Here is a 23832-nt window from a genome sequence, read left to right as displayed (position 1 = left end):
ATTCTATTTTGTTATTCATTTAGGGGCTAAAGGCCAGAATGCCTGAGATTAGGTGCTCCAAAAAGCTGCTCCCGTATCCCGTGCTTGCTGGGGGAGCCAGCAGTGAGCCCTGGTGCCCCAATCCTGAAGTGTCAGATCTTGTAAAAAACAATGCTTTATTATTGAAAATTTTCATTAAAGAATGATTACAAATACGTCATTTCATTTGGCAATCTCTTCAAGCCTCCTCAGTGTCAGTCAGACTGCAGACTGTTTTCTGATCTCGCTGGTTTTTGCTACGGCCTGAGAACGGTGTTGCTTTGTTCACATGCCTTCATGTGCTCAAGTCAGTCTCGCTGGTTAGCTACTCCCTGCGTTGCTTTATTTGTCACGTTAATAATATACCTGAAAAGAACCTGTTGCAAAAAAAAAAAAGTGCTCCTTGAATCACAGAGAAGCCTTGCTTTGTTTTTTTCAACTTTGTTTTCGTGAAAGACCTGCTTTGGTACACACTTTCTATTCCCGCAGCGGTGTATTCTCTAGATGTCATCGGTAAAGTATAAGTACAACGGGATCTTAAATGTGTTAATAACATGTCTTCTGTGTTTGTGTTATTCAGGCTGTGAAATTTGAGCCGTATCATGACAGCGCATTAGCCAGATTTCTCCTAAAACGGGGTTTGAGAGTAAGTACTTCAAAATACAGCCAACTTATGCTAAAGTTACTGGCATTATTAAAACCCTTTGTGAAGAAATGCATGCTGATTGTAGTATTTTTCTTTACCTCTAGAACAAAAGAATTGGTCACTTCTTGTTTTGGTTCTTAAGAAGCGAGATCGCCCAGTCCATGCACTACCAACAGAGGTTTGCGGTCATCCTAGAAGCTTACCTTAGGGGCTGTGGAAAAGCGATGCTACATGATTTCATGAAGCAGGTTCAAGTAATTGAATTGCTGCATAAAGTCACAATGGAGATAAAATCAGTTTCTGCAGAAAAGTATGATGTCACTTCTCAAGGTATTTACTAACAACTGGCATATCTTCATTTGTAATAATATTGTTTTTTTCTCTTTGTGTGAGAAAATCTAGGCAGCAAAGTATACTGTTTACTTAGAAAATTCATGGATAAATTACTGTCAAAGGGCACCATTATTCTTATAAGGTGCCAGTGTAAGTTGGTAGTGATTGAAGCAATAATACATTTGTTTGCTTGTTCCACCCCCAAGAGGGAGGAATATCAATATTATAGACACCCACTACATTCCCATGCTTTGGCTTCTCTTCTTGAACCTAACACCATGCAACTGGGAAAGATAAGTTCTTGTACCCTTAGCTGAATGCCAACACTGAAAAAAGAAACAATCCCAGGACACAAATATTAACTGGAAATAAAGAAGAAAAGTGACCCTTGCCAAGAAACACAGCCTTACCCTGAGCAGTCACCAAAAGACTCTTGGCAAGAAGAGTGGGGAGGAGTCCAGTACAGCCTCTGCTAGGCCATGAAAGTAGCTGGTGGATCAGCGTTGACTATACAGAGCCCATCTCTGGGGCTTTGGGATGTGCTGAATAGGAGTCCTGTGAGACACAGATGTGGTATTGTTACTTCTAGTTCCTGTAAGCACTGCTTTGGAAGCCACAGTAGGGTTATGCAAGGTTATGCAATGCCTGTTGACCACTGGGTTTTGCCTGCCTTTCCCCACCTTCCCCCCATGATTTCCTTAAAAGCTTGTTTGTCATCGTGCCTGTTACTTGCTTGGTGTTGGGAGTAATTGCAAGAAGACATATGACAATATCCAAATTATGAAAGGTGTAGAGAGACCAGCTCTTCCTGTATTCAGCCTGGTATCTTCTAGGCCAGGAAGTCCTTGGTTCTGCAAACCGTTCCACTCTGGTTATGCAGAAGTGGCTGTGGTGGTGTTTCAAAAGAAATCTGAAGTAAATATGCATTTATTCTTCAATATATAATGTAATATCATTTACTTTACCATATAGTGGGAGTTAGGGGACTTACTGATCCCCCATATAAAATATTCTTTCTAACCACCTTTCTAAAATGTATCTTAAAATGCTCTATAGTCTAAATATATTTGGGCAGAATCCTATGATTTGAAAAGAAACTTTACAGCCTTGCAGATGCACATGTCTGTAACAGCAGTGGTTTCCATAATACATTTTTGAAGGCTATGTGGGCAAAGAAAAAAAGTTTCAAGTGAAAGCAATCACATTAACACCCACCAGGTTTTGAAGTTAAAGAATCTTTGTATGTAACGTACAGCAGAACACTGAAAGATGACTTATATAATTGACATTTTCACTGAATAAGGATTCCTGAAACTGTGGAGTGTCCTCGTAATGCTATATCTAATTTAATTTATTCTCAGATTATCGAGGATACGATTTTTCTTACAGGCACCCTCTACTTCTTATATTTTAAAAAATGTATATCCTAAAATTTCTTCTTTAGTTTATTGCTTCTTTTTTACCCCATCATTTCTAATGTTCATAGTTGTTTGTATTTTCAGTCTGAATGTTTCTGACTCTTTCATTTCATTCCGTCATGCAGCCTCATCTAATTCTTGTATATATCTTTCTTCCTCCAGTATTTGTGGATTTTTTTAAAGAATAAATTCCTTCCTGTTAGGCCCATACTAGGCCAGTAGCAATCGTGCTGTCAAACTGTTTCTTTCACTTTTCCTGTAATCTCTTTGCTTGTATTTTAACATAGCTAGTAATAATAAATAAATTCTTAAGATCATGATAGTACGGCTTGCATAGGATTATCTGCTTTCATCACCACTTCGTTAGATGATTTGTCTCCCAAAAATGTGTCTGTGCTGCTGTTTCTTCTCTTAAAATGTATAGCACTTTGTTCTTAAGCCAGATGAACTTGAAATTGTTTTAGCAAGTGCCTTTGCTTGTGTTTTAAAATTAGGTACTTCCTAATCTTTACTAGCTTCAATTGGTTGGCATACAATTTTCAAATTAAGTTACATTACAATGAGGACGCTTGCTGAAATCAAGCTGAATTTTCCTAGGAAATCAATAGTTACGTTTTAGAAAGCTGTTTCAGGACGCGTGTTACTACAACCTAGGGGTGTTTTGTGTTTGGTTTTTTGTTTGGTTTTTTTTTTTTTAAAGGTTTCTAGTATAAAGTCCACTTAATAGCTCACGTTATCTTGCTCTCAGATTTATTTTATTTTTTACCAGAAGAGATACCACATTTGTCACTTTGCACATCTAGGTAGTTCTTTTCTAAAAGCCTTTAGGATAGGTGTAACATTTGTGTTCTGTGAGTTCTCGGGTAATTCTTTTGGCTTGACTTTCTTAATTGGACAGCAATTTTTGAAATGTCTTCATTTTCTGTACATGAGCCGACAATGTGCACTCACAGCCCAGAAAGCCAACTGTATCCTGGGCTGCATGAAAAAAAGGGTGACCAGCAGGTTGAGGGAGGTGATTCTCCCCCTCTGCTCTGGTCTGGTGAGGCCCCACCTGGGGTCCTGCGTCCAGCTCTGGAGCCCTCAGCACAGGAAAGACATGGACCTGTTGGAGCTGGTCCAGAGGAGAGCCACAAAAGCAATTAGGGGGCTGGAGCAGCTCTCCTATGAGAAAAAGCTGAGAGAGTTGGGGTTGTTCAGCCTGGAGAAGAGAAAGCTCCGGGGAGACCTTATTGTGGCCTTTCAGTACTTAAAGGGGGCCTACAGGAAAGATGGGGACAGACCTTTTAGCAGGGCCTCTTGTGTTAGGACAAGGGGTAGTGGTTTTAAACTAGAAGAAGGTAGATTTAGACTAGATATAAGGAAGAAATTTTTTACCATGAGGGTGGTGAAACACTGGAACAGGTTGCCCAGAGAGGTGGTAGATGCCCCATCCCTGGAGACATTCAGGGTCAGGCTGGATGGGGCTCTGAGCAACCTCATTGCAGGGGAGGTTGGACTAGATGACCTTTGAAGGTCCCTTCCAACCCAAACTATTCTATGATTGTATGATTTTATGATTTTGTATATTAAGTGTCCAGGTCCATGTCTAGCCTTCTCATTGCAATTTTTTTTGCTCTTTAATTTTTATCTCCAAAATTACTTTAACATGCATATGCAGCCTCTGCTGTGTAGCTGCAATTTCTTTTAGACCAGTGTTCACGTCTTTGATTTACTGAAGGGTAACAGCCAGTGTATTGTTTATGCTGCTAACACCTGCTAGCTGAAATGAACAAAGCGCATCATATGTAGTATAATTCATGATGTCCTAAGCTGAAGATTCAGAAGCTTGAGGATGTATGAGTGAAAATATTAATTTTATATACGAACATTAGGCTTCTTGTTCATGTAAGTATAGTGCACATTTTCTTCTTATTGGAATGTGAGATTAACAAGACTGCACTATGAAACCAGTTTTAGGAGGATAGGAAATTCAGTATCTCTATAGTTGGAGTCCTTATATTTACAGTGTAATTGGCTCCAAGAATTCAAAAGCCACTAGTCTGTCTGCAAGAGAAATGACATAGGTCAAAATAATATTGGAAAATGCAAGGTGCTTTTAATTGCCTCCTCCTTCAGAGCCCTTGGGGTAGATTCAACATTTCTTTGGCAGTTATAAGGGCCAAATATTTTTTGGTGTGTTATGCTGTGTTTTGTTTTGTTTTTTAAATGAAAGGTGGCATTTTAATATAATGTCTTGAGTCTTCAGAAGAACACCAAGCATTGTGCAGCACTTCAAACATTGTGTAGAAGGCACATGACTTATGAGGTGCTTGAAGACTTTACCTTTAGGTATCTGAAACAGCCCTGACCATTAATAGGGCAAGCTAAAGAGTCTTCCTCCATTCCTCAAATCAGGACATCCTTGAAGAAAGCAATTTAAAAGGTAGCTAAAAGGAAGAGGTTTTTACTTAAATCATGATGCATAACAAGTTTGATTACCTATAACTTTTTGCCTTTCAACTTTTGATTTCCTTGTGTTTTCGTACTTGTAATTGCAGTTATTGCACAGCTGAGACAAAAGCTTGAAAAACTACAGAGCAGCAAACTCCCAGAAAGTTTTAGAGTTCCATATGATCCTGGGCTAAGAGCAGGAGCTCTAGTAGTAAGTATATTCTGAATTTTCTTTTTGGAAAAAATCTCCTATTTGTAAGTATGTGTCATTTGGTAAAAATTTTTGCTAATATATCCAGAGGTCTTATTTCACTGTGACTATGATGACATTTCATGGACTCAGTAAGTTTTTGTTCCCAAAGCTATTAGCATTTTTCTAAATGTAATGAAATGCCACCATGCACTAAAAAAATGCAACAACCTGTAAAATTCTAATAATTAAGTGTCAATTAATATTTTTCTATTAGTTTAATCTGGGATTTAACCAGGTAATTGACTTTTTTTGTATTAAATACCTGCATAAAACTGGTTTGTCTGACTTCAAGGGCTTTGGGATATTCAGTTTCTGTTCCTTCTGGTACTTTCTGTGTCTTACCTTGATTCGTATTTGTCATTAAGGTTTAGGTCCAGACCTTCATCTTACTAACAAAAAATGCCTACCTTAGCTATTTCTGATTTTCCAATATCTCCATGTTGCTTTAGTTGCTTTTATTAGAAAATACATTAAGATTTTGTTACAAATACATTAAGAAACACTTGGGTTTTTCTGTGTTGCTGCCTCCAGTTTTGTGGTGAGACTGCAGTGTCTTATGTCGACTCAGAGTTAAAAACAAGATTAATAAATCAGCAGATGTGTAGTGAAAGGGAATTGGCTTACGCATCTACTGCGCAATGTGAGGTCTGGGTAAAGCAGCACAGTGAAGATCCTTGGATTCACTTGATATGCGACGTGGAGCCTACAGAAAAAGAATCCCTTGGTTTTTCTCTTAGCTAAGGACAGACAAACCATCCAACCTAAGGAATTGCCAAATAGTAGGGTACTCATTTGGGTAACTGGTATTAGTTGTTTAGATCCGTCCGTGTTTCTGTTTCATAAACCTGTGCCTTGCTAGACAGGCTATAAGCTAGTCTGTCTTAAAGTTGAGAGAGTTAAACACCTGCTAGTTGGGCAAGACTAAGGTATTGTTAGTACAGAAGTCAGTTCAAACATTGTTTACTTAGAAATACAGAATTTTTGACTTCTTAAATATTATTTTTTTGATTGTATTTCTCTCTCCTTAGTCTTTTGTGTGCAAAAATCACCAGCTGCATGACAAAAAGTGGATTTCAAAATAAAATCAAACATCTTTCTGCATTTTTTAGTTTTCCTTCACTTAGGAAGTAAGCAGCCTTACCAGAACCTTCCTAGATGAAGGATGCAACAGATTTACAATGGAAGATTGCTATGTTCAAAAGTAGATGGATTAGAGCTTTTTTTTTCCCCAAAACTATATAAACAAAAATATTTGATATAACAAACTGTATTGGTAAGCTTTCATTTCATCTTCATTCTAGCAAGTGCTGCTTGTCCATAATCTTCAAACCTTGAAATTTGTCTAGTCTAAACCAAATATTAGAAGCAAAATCAGTGTTTCTAGTAAGTTAAAATATTTAACAACTTCTTCCCTTTTTAAAAACAAGGATGGTAAAAACTGCTTTGTTTTACACTGCAAGCTCAGAACTTCTATCTATGAAACACGAATACTCCAAAATACTTTTCTCTGATGTCATCAATTCTGTCAACTCTCAAACACTAATGTGGAATTGCTTCTATTATTTTAGATGGCTTTATTGTACATAGTAACGTCCAACAATGAACCAGGAATTCCAGAATGGAAAGTATTACATACTGCAGTTGTATTAGACATAATTAGTTGACAAAACATTTGAAATAAGGCAGTTTCAGTAGTTTCAGTGATGAATGTCTCAAGACTGAAAATGTAATAAATCTAAATAGGGAATTAAATATTTTATGAATTATTATGTTAAATTTAGTTTCACAAATGCCACTTTCCCCATGAATTTGAACAATTTGCTAAGGGAATTGAATCAAGCAGCCTGGAATAACTGAAGTTGCTGGAAATCACAAAGGTGGATGATGTCGTCAATTTCATTGGACAATGATTATGTTCCAGTTCTGCAAAGCACCTGTCAGAGTCCATTATTTGCCAGTTTTGTCAGAATCTCTTATTCCTGGTTTAAAAGGTCTTTTTTTTCTGCCTGAAGCAGATTTACAAGCTAAATCCAGTTTCAGAGAGTCAAGGTGTGCTTTTTCCTGTATCACGGACAGTGTTAAAAATTGTACAGGTTCAGTGAGGCTTTATATGGCAATTGAATGCCATTCCTTACGTATGCTTTTGATGTGTTTCTTGGCGTATATCTGATTGGAAGTCGATAAACTACTCTGTAGCTAGTGTGTGAAAAGGTTAGCCTGTTGATGTTGGAGTACAATGACTAGCAATAAATGTGTCTTTCACAGATAGAAAAATGTAAAGTAATGGCATCTAAGAAGAAGCCCCTTTGGCTTGAGTTTAAATGTGCAGATCCAACAGCTCTATCAAATGAAACTATAGGCATAATCTTCAAACATGGAGATGACCTTCGTCAGGACATGCTCATTTTACAGGTAAGATAGCTAAAATGTATAAAATTAATAATGTGAATATTTTAAAATGTTTTAAAATCTTTTTACTTTTCAGAAGTGTATATACGTTATCTGTACTGTCCACATGAAATATGAGGTTATCGTTTGTTTTTTAAACTGTGTATGGAAGGCTGACATCAAAACTGGATCTTCACTTTTGTACTGCTTTTTTTTTATGTTACTGTGCTGTGGGTTAACCCCGCTCGGATGGGGAAAGAGGAAAGGAAGAGTAAAAGCAAGAAAACTTGTGGTTTGAGATAAAAATTGTTTAATAAGCAAAGGAGAAGTGGAAGAAGAGAGAAAGAAAACAAAACAAGTGATGCAAAGGCAGTCACTCACCACATCCCATGGGTAGACCAATGCTCAGCCAGTTCCTACGAAAAAGATGGTTAACCTACCTAACCCCCTTCCTCTCTGCTTTATTGCTGAGCGTGACATTATTCAGCATGGAATATTTCTTCGGTTGGTTCGGGTCGTATGCCTAGTTGTGTCCCCTTGCAACCTCTTGTGCACCTCCAGTCTATTCACAGCGGGGCAGAGTGAGAAACAGAGGCAGCCGTGACGCTCTGCAAACACTGTTCAGCAATAGCTGGAACGTCAGTGTGTTACCAGCATTGCTTTGGTCACTGGCCTAAACCACAGCACCAAACGAGCTGCCCTGAAAAAAATTAACTTCATCCCAGCCAGACCCAGTACATACTGTTAGCCTCTTTTCTCACACCATGTGCCGTACATAATTCACATTTTGGTGTTCCAGAGAAGGAATCTTACTTAGTGCAAAATGGCCTGTTTTTCTGATGAAGCATTTTTATCATTTATTTATGCAATGGGTAAAGTTACAAATGAAAAAGAAGTCAGTAGGTAGCATTGCTCTAGTAATATTTCAGTGATTGTTCTGACAAACTGATTTGTTAGCACTTTTGAGGATATTTATGGTGAAAAAATGGACATACTTGCTAATGTGTTCAATCTCAGTTCATGTAGAAATCATACAGTATATTTATTAAGACTTTATAAAATAGTAGAGATTGGCTGGGCAAAGGACAGATGAGGAAATATAAACCCTGGGTCTGTAACTGATAATCTTGAATGGCTGCACACTTTCTACATGTATCTCTTAATCTGCAAAATAGACAAATATGTTTAGCCCCATCTCAGACGTCTGGGTAGTGTTATTTGTGTGATTAATAAGTAACGTCCAAATAATTTGAAATAACAGTGTATACCTTTTGTTTTTACTAGATTCTTCGAATTATGGAATCCATTTGGGAAGCAGAGTCCTTGGACCTCTGTTTGTTACCGTACGGTTGTATTTCTACAGGGAACAAAATAGGTATGTGATCACATGCACTGTGATTAGAAATTCAAAATACCATAGTTACAGAAGTTGCATATAGAAGAACTATTCTAGTATGCACTGTGGTCCTGAGATAAATAGCAGTTTATTACACTTTCTGTGAGCAGGCTTCAGTTTGCATCTTAGCAATGGTTTCTGCCCTTCTGAAGGGTATCCTTCAACTGCTGCGCTGGCTTAACTGACTGTGATTCCTGTGCAAGTCCAACTGTTTGGATCCTGCTGCAAGTTTCTCTTTAATAACAATATTTGATATGAAAAAGCGGTGAAAGTGAGTGACTTATTCAGGATATGTTTTAATGCGTTGGTAAGAATAAAATAGAGGAAAGAGTTAAAATAGCAAAACATTTATGTTTTTTTCCTGACCTGGAGCTTCATACCCTATACTACATAGAAGCAACAGCATTACTCAACAGGATGCTCAGGCAATATATCTCAGTGGGCATTGGTTCCTGCAGCACAGATGATGTGTTTTCCAGAATTCATGGTGGGAGAAATCAAGTAGTTGCTTATAAAGCTTCTGGAGATCTGTGTGATGGTGTGTAGAGCAACCTGATCAGCTCTGGAAGAGTCCAATTACATCCAGAAATGCCAAACTGATGTATAATTTATACATCTCGATGGCTCCAAACTGACTCTTTGTGGTTGGATTTGCGTATGTTATGTAGCCTAGCGCATCCACATTGCACAGTTTCCTAGTATTCATATTATACAGAATTGACTGTAGAGTCAATTTTGCCTGAGCAGTTCTTGAATGATTGGCTGGAGGAAAGGCTCCTCAGTGTAGAAAAATTGGCCGTGCCCAAATAAAGCTGTTGTGCTGAAAGAAATGTTTTGGCTGGTATAAACAGCGCGTCAGTGAGACAGATTAGCAGTACAGCTCTGCCGTTTCCTTATAAGCTTGAACATGTGTAAAAATTAGCAAGTCTGTTAATTCCTGCCATCAGTGTAGCTGGCGGTATGATACTAACTGCATGGATTGATAAAATAATGATAATAAAAATATTGCTATGTGTCTTCCATGATCTACAGCTTTTTTTTAGTTCTTTCTTTTTCAGCAATATATTTTTTTTTATGGATGGAAGAATAATGAACTGCGTCCCAGTAAAATTAAGAACTATTTTGAATATATATCTATAATGTACTTCCTCTCTAAAATACATTGCCACATAACATTTTTATCATCCTTTCTTTTGGCTTCAAGATATCTTAGCAATGCAGAAAACCCAAATTCACTGATAAAATACTTGGTAGTGTGATGCAAAAGAGTTTCTTTTCTCCTAATAGAAGTCTCTTAAAATTAAATAAATAGTATTGATAGAATTCTAATAGTAAAGGAAATGGAACATTATATGTTAAAATACTAACTGTAAATATAATGAGGATTGGTTTTGTTCTTCTCCTTTAGGTATGTTTTAACAAACCTAATTTTTTAGAGAGATTTTTAGGATTTAATTTAATTTTGTTTAAAATCATCTTAAGACAATGTATTGAAATAATGGAGGAGAGTGGAAGAATTCTGCCAGTGATCCTAGCATTCTTATATTCAAGTTACAGACTTCATTATTCTTTCATGAATTCTTAATTGACTCTCCATTATTTTATCTTGAGGAGATAATTGTTTATTTTCCTATACGCATGGGGGAGATGTAAAAATGTAGCATCCTTTCAGCACCACAGTAGGGCCACGGTTAATCACATAAAGACTCCTGTTCAGTTCGCTGAGAATACCTGCAGCCTAAATTAGTAATACTCGATGTGGGACACTTTGATGTAGAGCTTATGCTTGTTTGGAACAAAACCAAAGAGTAGTGGCATGCAAATGTTCTTTCACAATATTCATATGCAGTCTTCTTCCAAGCTTTTTTTCCATTCCTCCTTAATATTTCTGTGGAACTTGGGGCAGTTTCTGTGTATTCACACAAGGAGAGAACCCCATTCTACACCGAGCACAGGGAAACAGTCAGGTGTCTTACACCTGGAGCATCTCCTCCTGAGTAGAGCTTTCCGTCTGTTGAAGACATCTGCAGTCAATGCAGTTTGCAGTTTTAGAAACATCTGTCCTCTCCGCTGCTGCTGCCAAATAGACCTCTATAGGAAGAACTTTCTCTTCCATGTATCACTGGCAAAAGATCATACCCTGTTCTCTCTCCCTTTGACATGGCCGTATGTTCCCAGCTCTCCGAGGCAATTGTCACTACTTACTATGCTGCATCATTGCCAAATTTAAGAAGTTCAAGCTGGCACTTAATGGAAGAGTCACCTGCTTTAGTACTGCAGATCCCCAGAAACACATAGCACAATGCATTTGCTGCTGCTCTGCCTCCCAATTGAATACAGCCCAGATGAGGTGGTTTATCCCAGTTACTGAAGCTGTCCTGGTTTCAGCTGGGAGAGAGTTAATTTTCTTTCTAGTGATTGCTGTGAAAGGAATGTCAATAATACCTGTTGGTTTTAGTTGTTGCTAAGTGATGTTTACACTGTTCAGGGGCTTTTTTCAGCTTCCCATAGAAGCGTGGACAGAACAATGGAATGGCCAATGAAATATTCCATACCATAGGCGTCATGCTCAGTATATAAATGGGGGTTAGCCAAGGGGTGGGAATCTGCGATCACTGCTCGGGACGGTGCTAATTCACCAGGCTATGAGAGTGACCTGTGTCATTATTATTATTGTTATTAATTTCTGTTATTGTTTCTATTAAACTGTGTTTATCTCAGCCCACTAGTTGGGTTTTTCCTCCATTTCCCCTCCTGTTTTTTTCCCTCTTCTCCCCACTCTTCTTCGCGGGGAAAAGGCAGGCGGTGAGCGGGCGGCTGCGTGGTTCTAGTTGCCGTCTGGGGTTAAACCACGACAGAAGCCTTCTGCAGAACTAACCATACCTACCGAGAGGCATGTCTGTATTTAGAAGCTTTTGCCCGTAGAGCTATACTATTCCAGTAGATAACTTTTTTTACCACGATACCTTTAAAATATTTACTTGGGCAGAATAAGCTGCACAACATTCTGTGCAGGTTTTGGCAGCGCGGTGGAGCAAGCTCAGTAAAAGGTTTTCATTAGCAGCTGCTTTAAAATCTGTGGACTTTTCACACTGCTAATCAACGTAGCTGGGAGAAGTTTTAAATGCAAGGGGAAGCAGAAAATGCCTCCTGCAACAGCTTCGCTCCCCTTGAATCAAGGAGCTGTTGGCCGGTAGAGGGAGATTTGCGAGCACAGGCAGAGGAAGCCTTTTCAACAGCTTGAATGTGATCTGGAACTTACTCCCAGGAGGAAATCAACAGCTTGACAAGCACAGACCAAAATGCAGAGTTTTGTAATTTGGTGGTGGTGGTGGGTTTTGGAGGTCATATTTCCACAATAGTTTTATTACAAACAAATCCAGGCCACTGTCAAGACAGAAGAAATACCTCCAGGGGTATTCAGCCATGAATTTAGCCACACATGGAAAGCAGGGGCAGGAAGAGATTGCTGCATTGTTACTCTGTTACTGAAAAATTTGCACATAATTCAGTAATTGCAAAAGGGTAGGACTGTGAATAGAGAGAAATTAATTCATTTCAGGGCAACAGTCAAAATGAAACAATCAGAAACTGCTTTGAGTCACTTTTGGATGAAAGGGATATTTTTGTTTCCTTGCTTATCTTTTAGTTCGAGCTGAAGCCAGGGTTTTACCTACAAGACACTGTTGAACTTTAACCAGAAGAAGAAAATATAATATTTCCAGTTACCAAATAAGTTCAACTAAAATCTGACCTTCCCCCATACAGGCATGCTCGGTATGAGGGCGGACTGCATTTGCTGGTCTTGGCTACAGTGCAGTGTTGCAGCCTTTGTTTCTGCTTTTCTCTCCAGCTTCCCCTTCATTGTGTGCACGTTCGTATGAACAGTACAAGTCCTTGTTTCTGCACCATATTGCTGTGATGGGCTGATTTGCCTTTGCGAGGATCTGTTCAGACCTCTGGGCCCCAACAGCCAGGGCTTTCTACCAGCAAGCCCACTGCTATACCTCACTGTGTGCAGGTATCTCTGTGCGGGACCAGAGGTAGTTCTTTTCCTTGGGAAAAGCCTTATGCAGAGGGACCCAACTCATCATGTGATTCTTTCCATTTTAAAAGGTTTTACATTTTCATGGAGGAGTTCAGGATGCCAGCCTAGTTACAAGCTCTGGCTGGTTTCAGCTGGGAATGAACAAGAACCGCTGTTGCTTGTAAAATAAATTTCTGCTCACAACCTACAAAGTTCTGCAGCTGATTAAAAAAACACAGTTTTAAATTTAATTTTGAATATTTTTTTATATGCTTTGATATAAGTTTAATAACTTCTTCTAACTTCTTGTTTTCTGTAGGAATGATCGAAATTGTGAAAGATGCTACAACAATTGCCAAAATTCAACAGAGTACAGTTGGCAACACTGGTGCATTTAAGGATGAAATACTAAATCAGTGGCTCAAGGAAAGATGCATGATTGAAGAGAAAGTGAGTTCTTTGCATTTTTAAGTAGGATTTTCAAATGCACCCTACTAATTTAGGAGCACAGAGCCCATACGGTTGTGTTTGTGTTACTTATGTGAGTTTGAAAAATCCATTCATTTTTCCCATACTCAGCCGCGGGTGTCTGTGAAAGATCCAGCTGGCAGATGAGCTCCTGAGAAACAAGATGCTTTAGAAATTACTCCTTTGTCAGGGGTATTTAGAAATGATACAGGAGGAGCAGATTGAAAGGATGTCTAAGAACACTGAAAGGCTGTGTGGTTTTAGAGGACTTAAATACATGTTTGGATAGTCACAACTCCTTTGCTTAGGTGGGTCCACTGACCTACTAGAACTTTCTGGCAGGTTTTTTTCTCAGGAAGCGTGGACAGCTATATGCTTATTTTATTTGTGCTAAGAGATAGAGCCTGCTCGTGCAGTACAGTGAGTGCAATGCAGGGCTGTGATCTTGATCTCCACTGTGCAATGACGCAATGATGTATTTTATAAGACAGTTCAACTGTTGATAGATACGTGTCGACAGAAAGGCATATGACTTTGAGAATGACTGAATTTGGTTTCTAGCATTTAACATCTCTAAGATTTATTTTTAGTTTCAGGCAGCTGTGGAAAGATTTGTTTATTCTTGTGCTGGATACTGCGTGGCAACCTTTGTACTTGGAATAGGAGACAGGCACAATGACAACATTATGATTACAGAAACAGGTGAGTTATTTTTTGAGAATTTCAAGAAGTGGGGACTGTCTATACTTCACTAGGTTTATCTTTAATTTTAATAAATAATGTGTTTAACAATGAAAGAAGAGACACAATCCAGTTCCGTCAGCATTGCTTACAAGTTTGGGTCCTCCTGTGACATTGAAATGTATTGTTACCCCTTTTGGCCTTCATGTAGGCTCTAGATATTTATCCATAATAATGCCATTCTTTTCCAAGGACGAGTTTGTTACAAACTAAGTCAGGAAGAATGTAAAACTGATTTTTTTTTTTTTTTTTTTTTTTTTAGTGTCTAGATCTAAGACCTAAAAGCCAAAAACCTTTAAAAAGCAGACAGCTGTTCACCTGTCAGGAGTGTGGATGTGGTTTTAACAGGGTGCAGTGGAACTGTATCTGTGTCAGAATTCAGATGTTACTGAACTATTTTCAGTTCCAAGGAACATATTTTTTTTAGATTTTATATACCTTTGTAGAAAATCCTAGAAAATAATTGTATGTGGAATGTATTGGTTTTGCTACTGAAGTCTGTGGGTTGGTTGCAATCCTCCTGAAAGAACCACATTTTTTTTTGTATTACAAACTTTGGGAATTATTTCTGTAGCTGCACCGTGGCTTATCCCTAATTTTACTTACCTGTGGAAGCCCCAGAAAGGACCCCAGAATGAGCAGTACATATGGAGGAGTTTTATTTGGTCTAAGAAATTCAATTCCAGTTTCATGATCCTTTTGCTTCATAATGAGTCTTTACATAATGCTAAGAGACAGAAAATACTTTCGGGCTTTGTATAGAAGGCTGTATATTTAATATTAATCACATTACAGTTGAAGTTTTACTAGTTGATGGCTAGAGAGAAGTACCCTGAAGGCAGAAATGAGCTAATTGAAGACTACAATAAAAAAATTCACCAGAAGTCCTTGAGGAAAAGAAGACAAAGAAATTCTTTAATTTCAACATTATATATAATATAATGCAATGTTAGTGCCCATTGGCAGAAAATGAGGGACAGAAAAGGGAGACAGAGAAAGGAAGGTTATTCTGTTGTGGTCAGGAGCAGGTTGGCCTTAGAGTCTTTAATGGAAGCTGTCTTGAGCAACAGAAGGCAGAAGGATATCAGTCTGAGAGGTCTGCACAGAATGTCAGATTCGGGGTAGGTTGGGAGGACTCGGAAACGGGCTGAAATGCTGGAACATCTAAGGATGTTCCACCTAAGGATCACTGTTAAGTATCATCTTACAGCATTTGATGTTTTATCTTTTTGTATACATGTATTACTATTACAAGTCTATTGTTTTAAGTAACCATACTCTTTTATCCGGACATCTTGTCTGCCAGTGAAAGTAATAAAGTAACCTGAAGAGCAGCAGCACGTTCCAGTCCTGTAGGTGTAACGATCCTTACAAGGGGAGTTTTTCATTGCTTTCCTGGGACCCTATACCCTTATCCAAAGGGTGACAATGCAAACTTATTCTGCACAGCACAGGGTGGTTTAGAAATTGGTAATGTAGGTCTGTGAGGAAGAAGCGTGTTCCTAGTGAATGACATTAGCCAAGGAGCTGGATAACGCCAGAATCTCATGAGTATTTGAAATACAATCCACAAGTCATTTCCGTGTAATCATGTGCTGGGAGCTGATTGTTATGGATCTGAGGCACAAGCTTTACTTGGTTGATTTTTGAAAAGCTGTGAGTGTATGTTTAGAAAATACAGCAGTTCTGTCAGGTTTTTAACAACTGCTAAAGATAAATAAAAAGTAATTTTGCGAAGAGGACAGAATTAGATATTTCAAAACAAAAGAGAGAAAATAGTCTTCTCTGCTGAACTAAAGAGAGATCATATATACCTCAAAAAAGAGGTTTTGGAATTATTGTGAATACAAATAAGTGTTCTTTGCAGTTTATTGTATTTGAGCCTAACCGTGACTTCTTCTTGTCATGAAGGTAATCTCTTCCATATTGATTTTGGCCATATTCTTGGAAATTATAAAAGCTTCCTTGGAATTAATAAGGAAAGAGTTCCATTTGTGCTGACTCCAGATTTTCTGTTTGTCATGGGGACTTCTGGAAAGAAGACAAGTCTTCATTTCCATAAATTTCAGGTAAGGGTGACTATCTAGCTGCAAATCAATTAAACAGTATTTTTTACCCTCTGAAATTAACATTAGTGCCTTAATTTTCATAGGTCTAGGCTCCTGGGTATTATGTTAATAAAATTTACTGTATCATAATACAACTATGGGACATTTTAGGCCCAAGTAAGAGCAAAAATTATCTGTAGGATTATGGGAACTAGAATTTAAATATCCACAAAGCCACATTGAAAAGCTTCAGTTAGCAGCAGACCAGATAGGCAGTCCTTTCTTTCTGTCTTGTCTTGATCAAAAATACTTTGTAGAGGGTTTCAGTATTTGTGCAATTAGAGGAGATTCACAGCACTAAGCAGAGCTTTCTATGTATGTAGTACCAGCAGGTGCGAGGCATTCCTCAGCTGGCTTTGACAGTGTTGTTCCCTCCTGATTCTGCTCTTGTGTTCCGGGGCATGGACTGCTGCATCTGAATACAAATCTGCAGTGACCCTGAGCTATGTCAGATTCTGATTTTGTGAAGCGGATGGACTTAATGCTCTGAAAGAAAAGAATGGTGTTAAAAATCTGTTCTGTTGAAGCTTCCATTTGAAATTGAGCCCCTCCGAAACAGTTGTAATTTTTCAAGTTTGTGTAGGAGCTCGGCAGCAAGGGAGCAAAGCAAAATGCTCTTTAGTATGTTTAATGAAATGGCTGAGAGCGTGGCTGAGCAGAAGTAAATGGATGTCTGGGGTGTTATTCCTGTGCTCATCTTTAGGGATTTTAAGTAAGTGCCTGATTCACAGAGCAGGTTCCCTATAATATCAAAAGTCTCCTCCAGAGTGTGAGTCAAAAGCAAAAGCCTAACTTAGATATTCTGGATTCCCTGTGGATGAACCAGCCTCTCTGTCCTGGTAAGGAGTCTGGCTTTCTAACCTGAGTAACTAATTAAGCCTTTATTGTTGGATAGTGAATGTGTCCCTTGGTACATATACGTGATTGTACAGCAAATAACGAGGCAATTGTCATCCTTGAACCCAGACTTCTGAAAATAACTAAAGAACCATGTGTGATTTTTGAGTCTTTGTTTTGCACCAGGACTGAACTTTATCACAGTGCCAGTGTTTCGAAGGGGGCTTGTAGCTCAAAAGATTTCAGAGCAGGGCGGGTTCTGCTGTGGGAGGGGAATGCTGAGCCCACGCTCTCAGAGAAGCCTGTGAGCTGTGCTGCATGCAGGAAAGATGCTGTTGCCGCAGCTGTAAGCCGTGTGCAAGTGTAGGGCTGCAACGCCACTCTAGGTATGTCATTGCATAGAAGACCTCTGTTCTGAAAGCAGAAAATAGTTGAAAATGTGAAAGTGTGCTAATGGAGAATGGGAAGACTAGCAACCTCTTAGGGTCTGCAGTGAGGTAGTGTTCCGTTCATATATATGGATCATCCAGCTTTTTAGGGAATGTCTGACCTTTACTTCAGCAGCCCAAATACCAAAAGCCATAGGAGGTAATTTTGGTCATGGCCTCTCTGCAGTAAGCCATGCCTTCATCATACAGTCCTGGGTTTGACTGAATACACGTTTCGTTACTCCGGTACAAAGTTCTAAATACAGCTACCATCCCACTCCTGCAGACGGTTTAGGAATGCCGTGATAGTGCCAGTGTCGTTTCCACTAGTGTCATTAACCAGCTGAAAGGTGATTAACGTGCTTCACCTTTGTGAACTGTGACCATGATATGTGACGTCATCATTTTAAGTGGGATGATTTAGATACAGACAACAATGACTGAAAAAATGTAAGTTCATGAACAGTTCTGCTGCGTTAGGTACTGTTTATAAACCGCTGTTCTGGTAATACTTTAAAAAGCTTTTCTGACTCCAAAGACCAATAAAAAGAAAGTTAAAATACTTCCATACAAGTAAAATAGTAACACAGAGCAAAATCTGCATCACATATTTTGCTGTAAAAAATATATGTTTTAATCATATGGTCAGAATACAAAAATAATCAGAATTACAGCTTCACTTTTCAACTGGCTGGTTTCATCATGTTTCCTAATACTGAGGGATTCATTCAGTGTGCCTGCTGACTCATTCGGGTATTAATGGAAAAGTCTCGGCATTTATCCTTCATTAATTTTTAAGAGCATCTCTCATTAATTTGTAATTGAACTACATTAAAATAGGTTATACTTTAGAAGAATCCTTCGTTTTTTTACAGGGTTTGGTGCTTTTAATATTTTAAAATATTGACCTTTTTTAAAAATTCTATTTCTCTGTCTTCTATTGGATACAGTCCATACAGGTGTGTTAGCCATAGCTCATATTGCAGGTGTCAGAGGAGGTTAATTAGACAAATAATTTTGACCAAAGTTCACTGCAACAGGGTATAGTTCATTATTAGTGAACTTCTAAAGCCTTCAGTGGCCCAGCAACTTTTCTGGAACTGGCAATAAAGCTCATTCCTATTAGCTTTAAATCTAAATTTTGCTTCCCGTTTTGTTTGCGTTCCTTATGATGGTTCAATGAAATTTAAAGGCCAGGGGTTATTGGGGACATCACAGAAATGCTTAGTAGGAAGCACTATTTGATGGTCTTTTGTCCTAATCACAAAAAAAGTATTTAAGCATGACTTAAATCTGAGAAGACAAGTATTTTTTCTGTTTCATCTATGCATTTTCAGCTGCCTTAATACTGTCCAGATTTCTCTTGCTGTAAGTGTCACATGTGGTAGCATTTCCTTTCCAGCCTTTGGCTGAAACCCATGCAACTCTCTTACCCCTGCGTACGCACAACTTTTTCACTTCTTGCTTGTAGAGAGCCTCTTCATAATCTTTCGAGCTTTGTCCACCTACCTATTATTCCTTTCCCTAAAATTGTCTTCGCTAGTTTTTGTGTTAAATTTTGAATCATTTTTATTCATTTTATTTAATTTATTTAATTAATTGGTTTTTCATTACTGACTTGATAATACAGAGATCTCTATTTTCAGTACTAACCAAATTCTTCTGTACCATTAGTTTACAAAATGTCATGTATTTTGTTGTCAAGTAAAGATGACAGAAAGCAGAAGGGTGTACAATTTATTGTTGAAAAACACTTATTTGTAGTATACTGTACAGGGAAGGGATGGCCTATATAACAGAATTTGGGACACTTTATAATATAAAAAAAGCCTGACCATTAGGATACTAATACTTAGGAGAGTTTCAAGCTCTCAAAATAATTATTCTTTATTGTCTATTGGACAGTGAGACTTTGGGTTCTCCTCAGCTCCTCTCATTTTGCCAATGGCTTTACATTAGTTAGCAGCTTTCTTCTTAATCCCATGGTAAACATCTACATATCCTTGACACATTCGTGTGTGTTATTTTTGGTTCTCTCTGCCTCCCTCAGAAGTGTAAAAATTAGTTTTCTTGGAAGATGCTAATTCAAAACTCCATTCAGTTCCTGTCTGAATAAATAACCGTAACAGGCAGATACAGATTTTTTTAAATCTTTTGAATTCCTGGAAGGACTGCCTTTGAGATGCAGAGATGCCAGGTTCTTGACTGCATAATTGTTTTTCTGTCTCAGACACCCGCAATAGTGAGATGCATCATCCACAGAGAAATGTAAAACCTTCTTTGATATAACTATAAAAAGCTTTCATCTCTTTCAAGGGGAACAAAACACACACTAACTCTTGTGACAAGATTTCCTGTTTGAAGTTGATAATACATAAGTAGAATTTCTTTTTTTTGTGGTTTTTTTTTTTTTCCCCTGGTGTCATGGAGAGAAACTAATCCCTGTGATAAGATGATTGTGTTTTCTGTTGTAAATTGTGCTTTGACCATTTCAATTTATCTTCTGCTTCTCTAGAGCTAAGCTAACATTAGAGTTCGTAACTATGATGTGATTTCAGGGCAGAATTTCTTTGGAAACTGAGTGAAAGATTTAAGGGCCCAAACGATAGGAAAAAGGAAACCCTACAGACAGATGTTGTCTTCAGCATATCATCTTGCTTCCTGCCTGGTTGGTTGTCCTGGCGTTGCTGATGTGAACAATGATAGGTGTTAAGACTATTTGTGCGCTTCTTACTGCTTCTATGGAAGAAAAAAACCATACATCTTGTCAAAAATAAGCGGTGTTCTAGAGGGCTCATGAGATTTGATGAAATTTTACACGGAAATACTTGGATTTCTTAATAGTTCTTTAAGAAATTCATATACATTTGTGGAAAGGTTAATTTGTATATTTAATTGGGTAAAAATTAGCATTGCTTCAACTTTGGTTTTAATAGGAACAACTTTCTTGGTTTCTCTTTTTACATTACTGCATTGCAGGCCCAATTTAACTTTCTAATAAATGATTGATTTCTTCATTGCATTGTCTCCCTTAAGATGTTATTTCTAAAATTAAATGAGTAATAAATTTAATGTAAGAAATAATCATTTCAGTTTACGTATTAGTCACTTAGCATTAAACATTCTTTTAAAAAGCATTGCATGTTTTTCCAAACTGTAGAAATTTCATTCTTCTAAAGGTTACATTGTTAAGCACAAATTACTTACATATGGAAGTGGAAAAGCTATAAAAAAAATCTATGGAATCCGGTACGACAGTACATAAATGTAGAAGTCATACAGCAAGGCAGTGTGCCTGAAAAGTGGAGCTGCCAGCTAGGAAAATTTCTCAGAACACCAAGCCCGAAAAATCTTCCCCATTAAATAAGCCGTCACCTCTGCGAAGTTAATCGATATATATATAAAATGAAGAACAGTCCCCTGGAGGTGCTGCTTTATTCAGTATCGCTTGCCAGCCTTCGTCTTTAAATGGGAACATACCAATTGAACAGGAAGACAACTATTGCTCTTTTAACAGCCACAGAAAGAGATTATATGACAGGGAAATGAATTTGAAGTTTTGGTGAAGCTCAGGTTTTATGCTGTAGTAATTAATACAGTATTATTAAAAAGAGCCTTTAGTTTGTGCACCAAAACAGTACTTGTTGCCCCAAGGTGCGGTGGTGAATGAAGTAATGCCGAGTGAGGGATGCAGAAGTTTGCCTGGTGTTTGTGCCCAGGTGAACCGCTCTGTTGGTTCTCCGCTCTCTGACGTGCTCGAGTGATTGAATAGCGCTGGTTAGTGGCAGTCCTGTGAAATTCCTACACCTTCCCTCTTGGTTCACCTCATCAATTAACAAAAAATTCTTCTCTGTTGTAGGACGTATGTGTGAAGGCTTACTTAGCTCTTCGACATCACACAAACCTGCTGATTATCCTCTTCTCCATGATGCTGATGACTGGAATGCCCCAATTAACCAGCAAAGAGGACATTGAATATATCCGGGATGCACTGACAGTAGGGAAAAGCGAAGAAGATGCCAAAAAGCATTTTCTTGATCAGATAGAGGTTTGCAGAGATAAGGGCTGGACTGTGCAGTTTAACTGGTTTTTACATCTTGTGCTTGGAATCAAACAAGGAGTAGAAAAGCATTCTGCTTAACGGTTTATGTAAATTAACTGTGGGTGTGAATAGGAGGTTAGTGAATCTACATGTTATTTATGCATTCCAAATAAACGAGCAGTCAAAATTGCCTTTACTTTGCTGGCAGCTTAAATGGATCTTCTAAAATGGCAAGGACTTTTGCTCTGCCCCTCCAGGAGATCTTCCTGCAGTTAAGATATTTTGGGGTTTTTTAATGGATTCTTTTAACTAGTTGCTTTGCTGATGTGGCCTGCATTTTTCTTGTTTTCTTGGTTTTTAATTTCATATAAATATGAAGGAGGAGTTTGAGTAAGATGACAACCTGCAAATTCAAATAGAAGTCCCCTATGACATTACCTTAATTGCCCTTAAGGTCAAGCCCTTCAAAAGCAGAACAATCTGTTTAAAATCCATGGTCCCTGTAGGCAATCCGCATCTTTCTCAGGATGGCTTACCCTCAAGTGTTCTTCACCCACACCCTTCTCTTTTGTCCCTTCCTTAACACTTTGTCCTTTTGGGATTTTTAATACATTGTCAATAGAAAACAGCTTTTACTCTACCGCTGGAGGAAATGACCTTACTGTTATTGTAGCCTCCTGACATACACAACTGAGCTTGACTGTCCAACCAGGAGAACTTCGTACTTACCTGGAATTTCCTCAGGTTTGAACCTGAAATTTTGAAGATTTAATTTTGAAATGTTTTTTACTGTACTTTTTTAATGGGGAACATCCATATTATACTACAGATTATATTCTTACTGTAAAGTTACTAAAATTCCACCTGTATAGTAAAAGCATTGTAGGAAAAGCAATGGTACTTCCTTACTCCTCAGAGAAAACTCCTTATGTAAGAGTAATTGACATTTTGCCAAATATTTGAGAAACCCAAAGTTATTTATTCTTTGGTGATATATTTTCAGGATATACGTAGAAGGAATTAAGTGTAATCTTTGAAATTGTGTATATTTTGCTATTTATTTTTAAATTCCTTAAGAGACTATACTACTGAGAAGCTATTTATGATGGAAAAAAAATCCTTATCTTTAATTTCAATATTTAAACTTAAAAGAGGAAAAAATGGGCAGTGTTAAGTAGAATTTTAACTTCTGTACTCTTGGATGCCTGCAAATCATCAAATCTGCCTGTGGTAGGAAAGGAAAAAAATATATAGCATGGGTTAGTATTTGACTTGAATTATTATGGTATAATTCCTGCTAATTGATTTTTACCAAAGAGAGAAGATGGCTTACAATATTGCTTTTTTGCACTTGTGCCCGTGTAATTTCTTCTTTCATTGTAGTGTTACATGGGTTTTACATTACATATAAATGATGAACTGAATTTTTTAAATTCTGTTATCATTTGCTTTGATCATTTCACAGAATTGTTAAGATGTTAACTACTGCTACCACTGTTACTACTGAGTGTGTTCTGGAAGGATTTTTAATAAATGTACTGTAATTGGTGTCTCAGTTATGAGATATAGCCAATCTGTTCTTGAAATATAGATGTTTGGTTACTGTGCACAACAATATTTTTGATGTATATGGTAGACTCTCGTTAAGGAAATCTAAAAAGTTTGAATATTTTGTTGTTCTGTTACATTATTATTCTGTGCAAGATAGGCTTAAGACCGTACTAAAATGTAAATGAAATGGTGAATATTGTCTGTAAAATGATATTTTTAGATTTGTATTTTATAGATCTGAAATAAATTGACATGTTCCATTCATTTGATTACCATTCATGAATCAGCAGCTTAGCCCAAAGTACACATAAATATTTTTTAGCCAGTTACTTAAAGACTATGTAATCTCAGTAAGAAATCATATTCAAAGACGCTTGTTTTAGTTCCATATTAATAGCGCCATACGATGTCAGATATCTTAAATTTAAATAGTCTACAGTATTAGAATTGCAATTATTATGATTGTAAAATGTGAATAGAGCATTCCCACTTTCTAAGAGCATTTTATTCATTCCCGGATTGTTCTATAAAGAAAAATCTGAAGATTTTAGTAAGTTCCTCGTTTTAAAAAATAAGTGAATCTACTGCTAAATTTCGTGGGGAAATAAATGCTAATCACAAGCTCAAGGGGAATGGCACTCCTGGAGCAGCTTCCATCCGCAGAAAAAGGTCTACGGGAGATCCGCACCCAGAGGAACGCGGTTTAGTCCTGCACTAAACTTAGACTGGCCATTTTTATCAGCAG

At 37.7% G+C, this 23832-nt stretch overlaps 1 protein-coding gene across 2 annotated transcripts in view; it reads left to right on the top strand.

Moving 5' to 3' along the window:
• Positions 1–23351, top strand: part of PIK3CG (phosphatidylinositol-4,5-bisphosphate 3-kinase catalytic subunit gamma) — a 35305-nt gene extending 11954 nt beyond the window's left edge. For both annotated transcript variants that reach the window (XM_054223537.1, XM_054223548.1), the window contains exons 3-11: positions 599–664; positions 769–994; positions 4956–5059; positions 7367–7513; positions 8774–8864; positions 13232–13362; positions 13971–14082; positions 16033–16190; positions 21354–23351. In XM_054223537.1, coding sequence (XP_054079512.1) covers positions 599–664; positions 769–994; positions 4956–5059; positions 7367–7513; positions 8774–8864; positions 13232–13362; positions 13971–14082; positions 16033–16190; positions 21354–21635 — 1317 coding nt within the window. In that variant the 3' untranslated portion in view covers positions 21636–23351. The remainder of the gene's footprint in view (positions 1–598; positions 665–768; positions 995–4955; positions 5060–7366; positions 7514–8773; positions 8865–13231; positions 13363–13970; positions 14083–16032; positions 16191–21353) is intronic.
• The last annotated feature ends 481 nt before the right edge of the window (positions 23352–23832 follow it).

Source organism: Rissa tridactyla, chromosome 1, assembly GCF_028500815.1.
Source record: "Rissa tridactyla isolate bRisTri1 chromosome 1, bRisTri1.patW.cur.20221130, whole genome shotgun sequence".
In the NCBI taxonomy this organism is placed as follows: domain Eukaryota; kingdom Metazoa; phylum Chordata; class Aves; order Charadriiformes; family Laridae; genus Rissa; species Rissa tridactyla.
The sequence above is the reverse complement of the archived record's forward strand: the minus strand, read 5'-3'. Positions and strand labels throughout refer to the sequence as shown.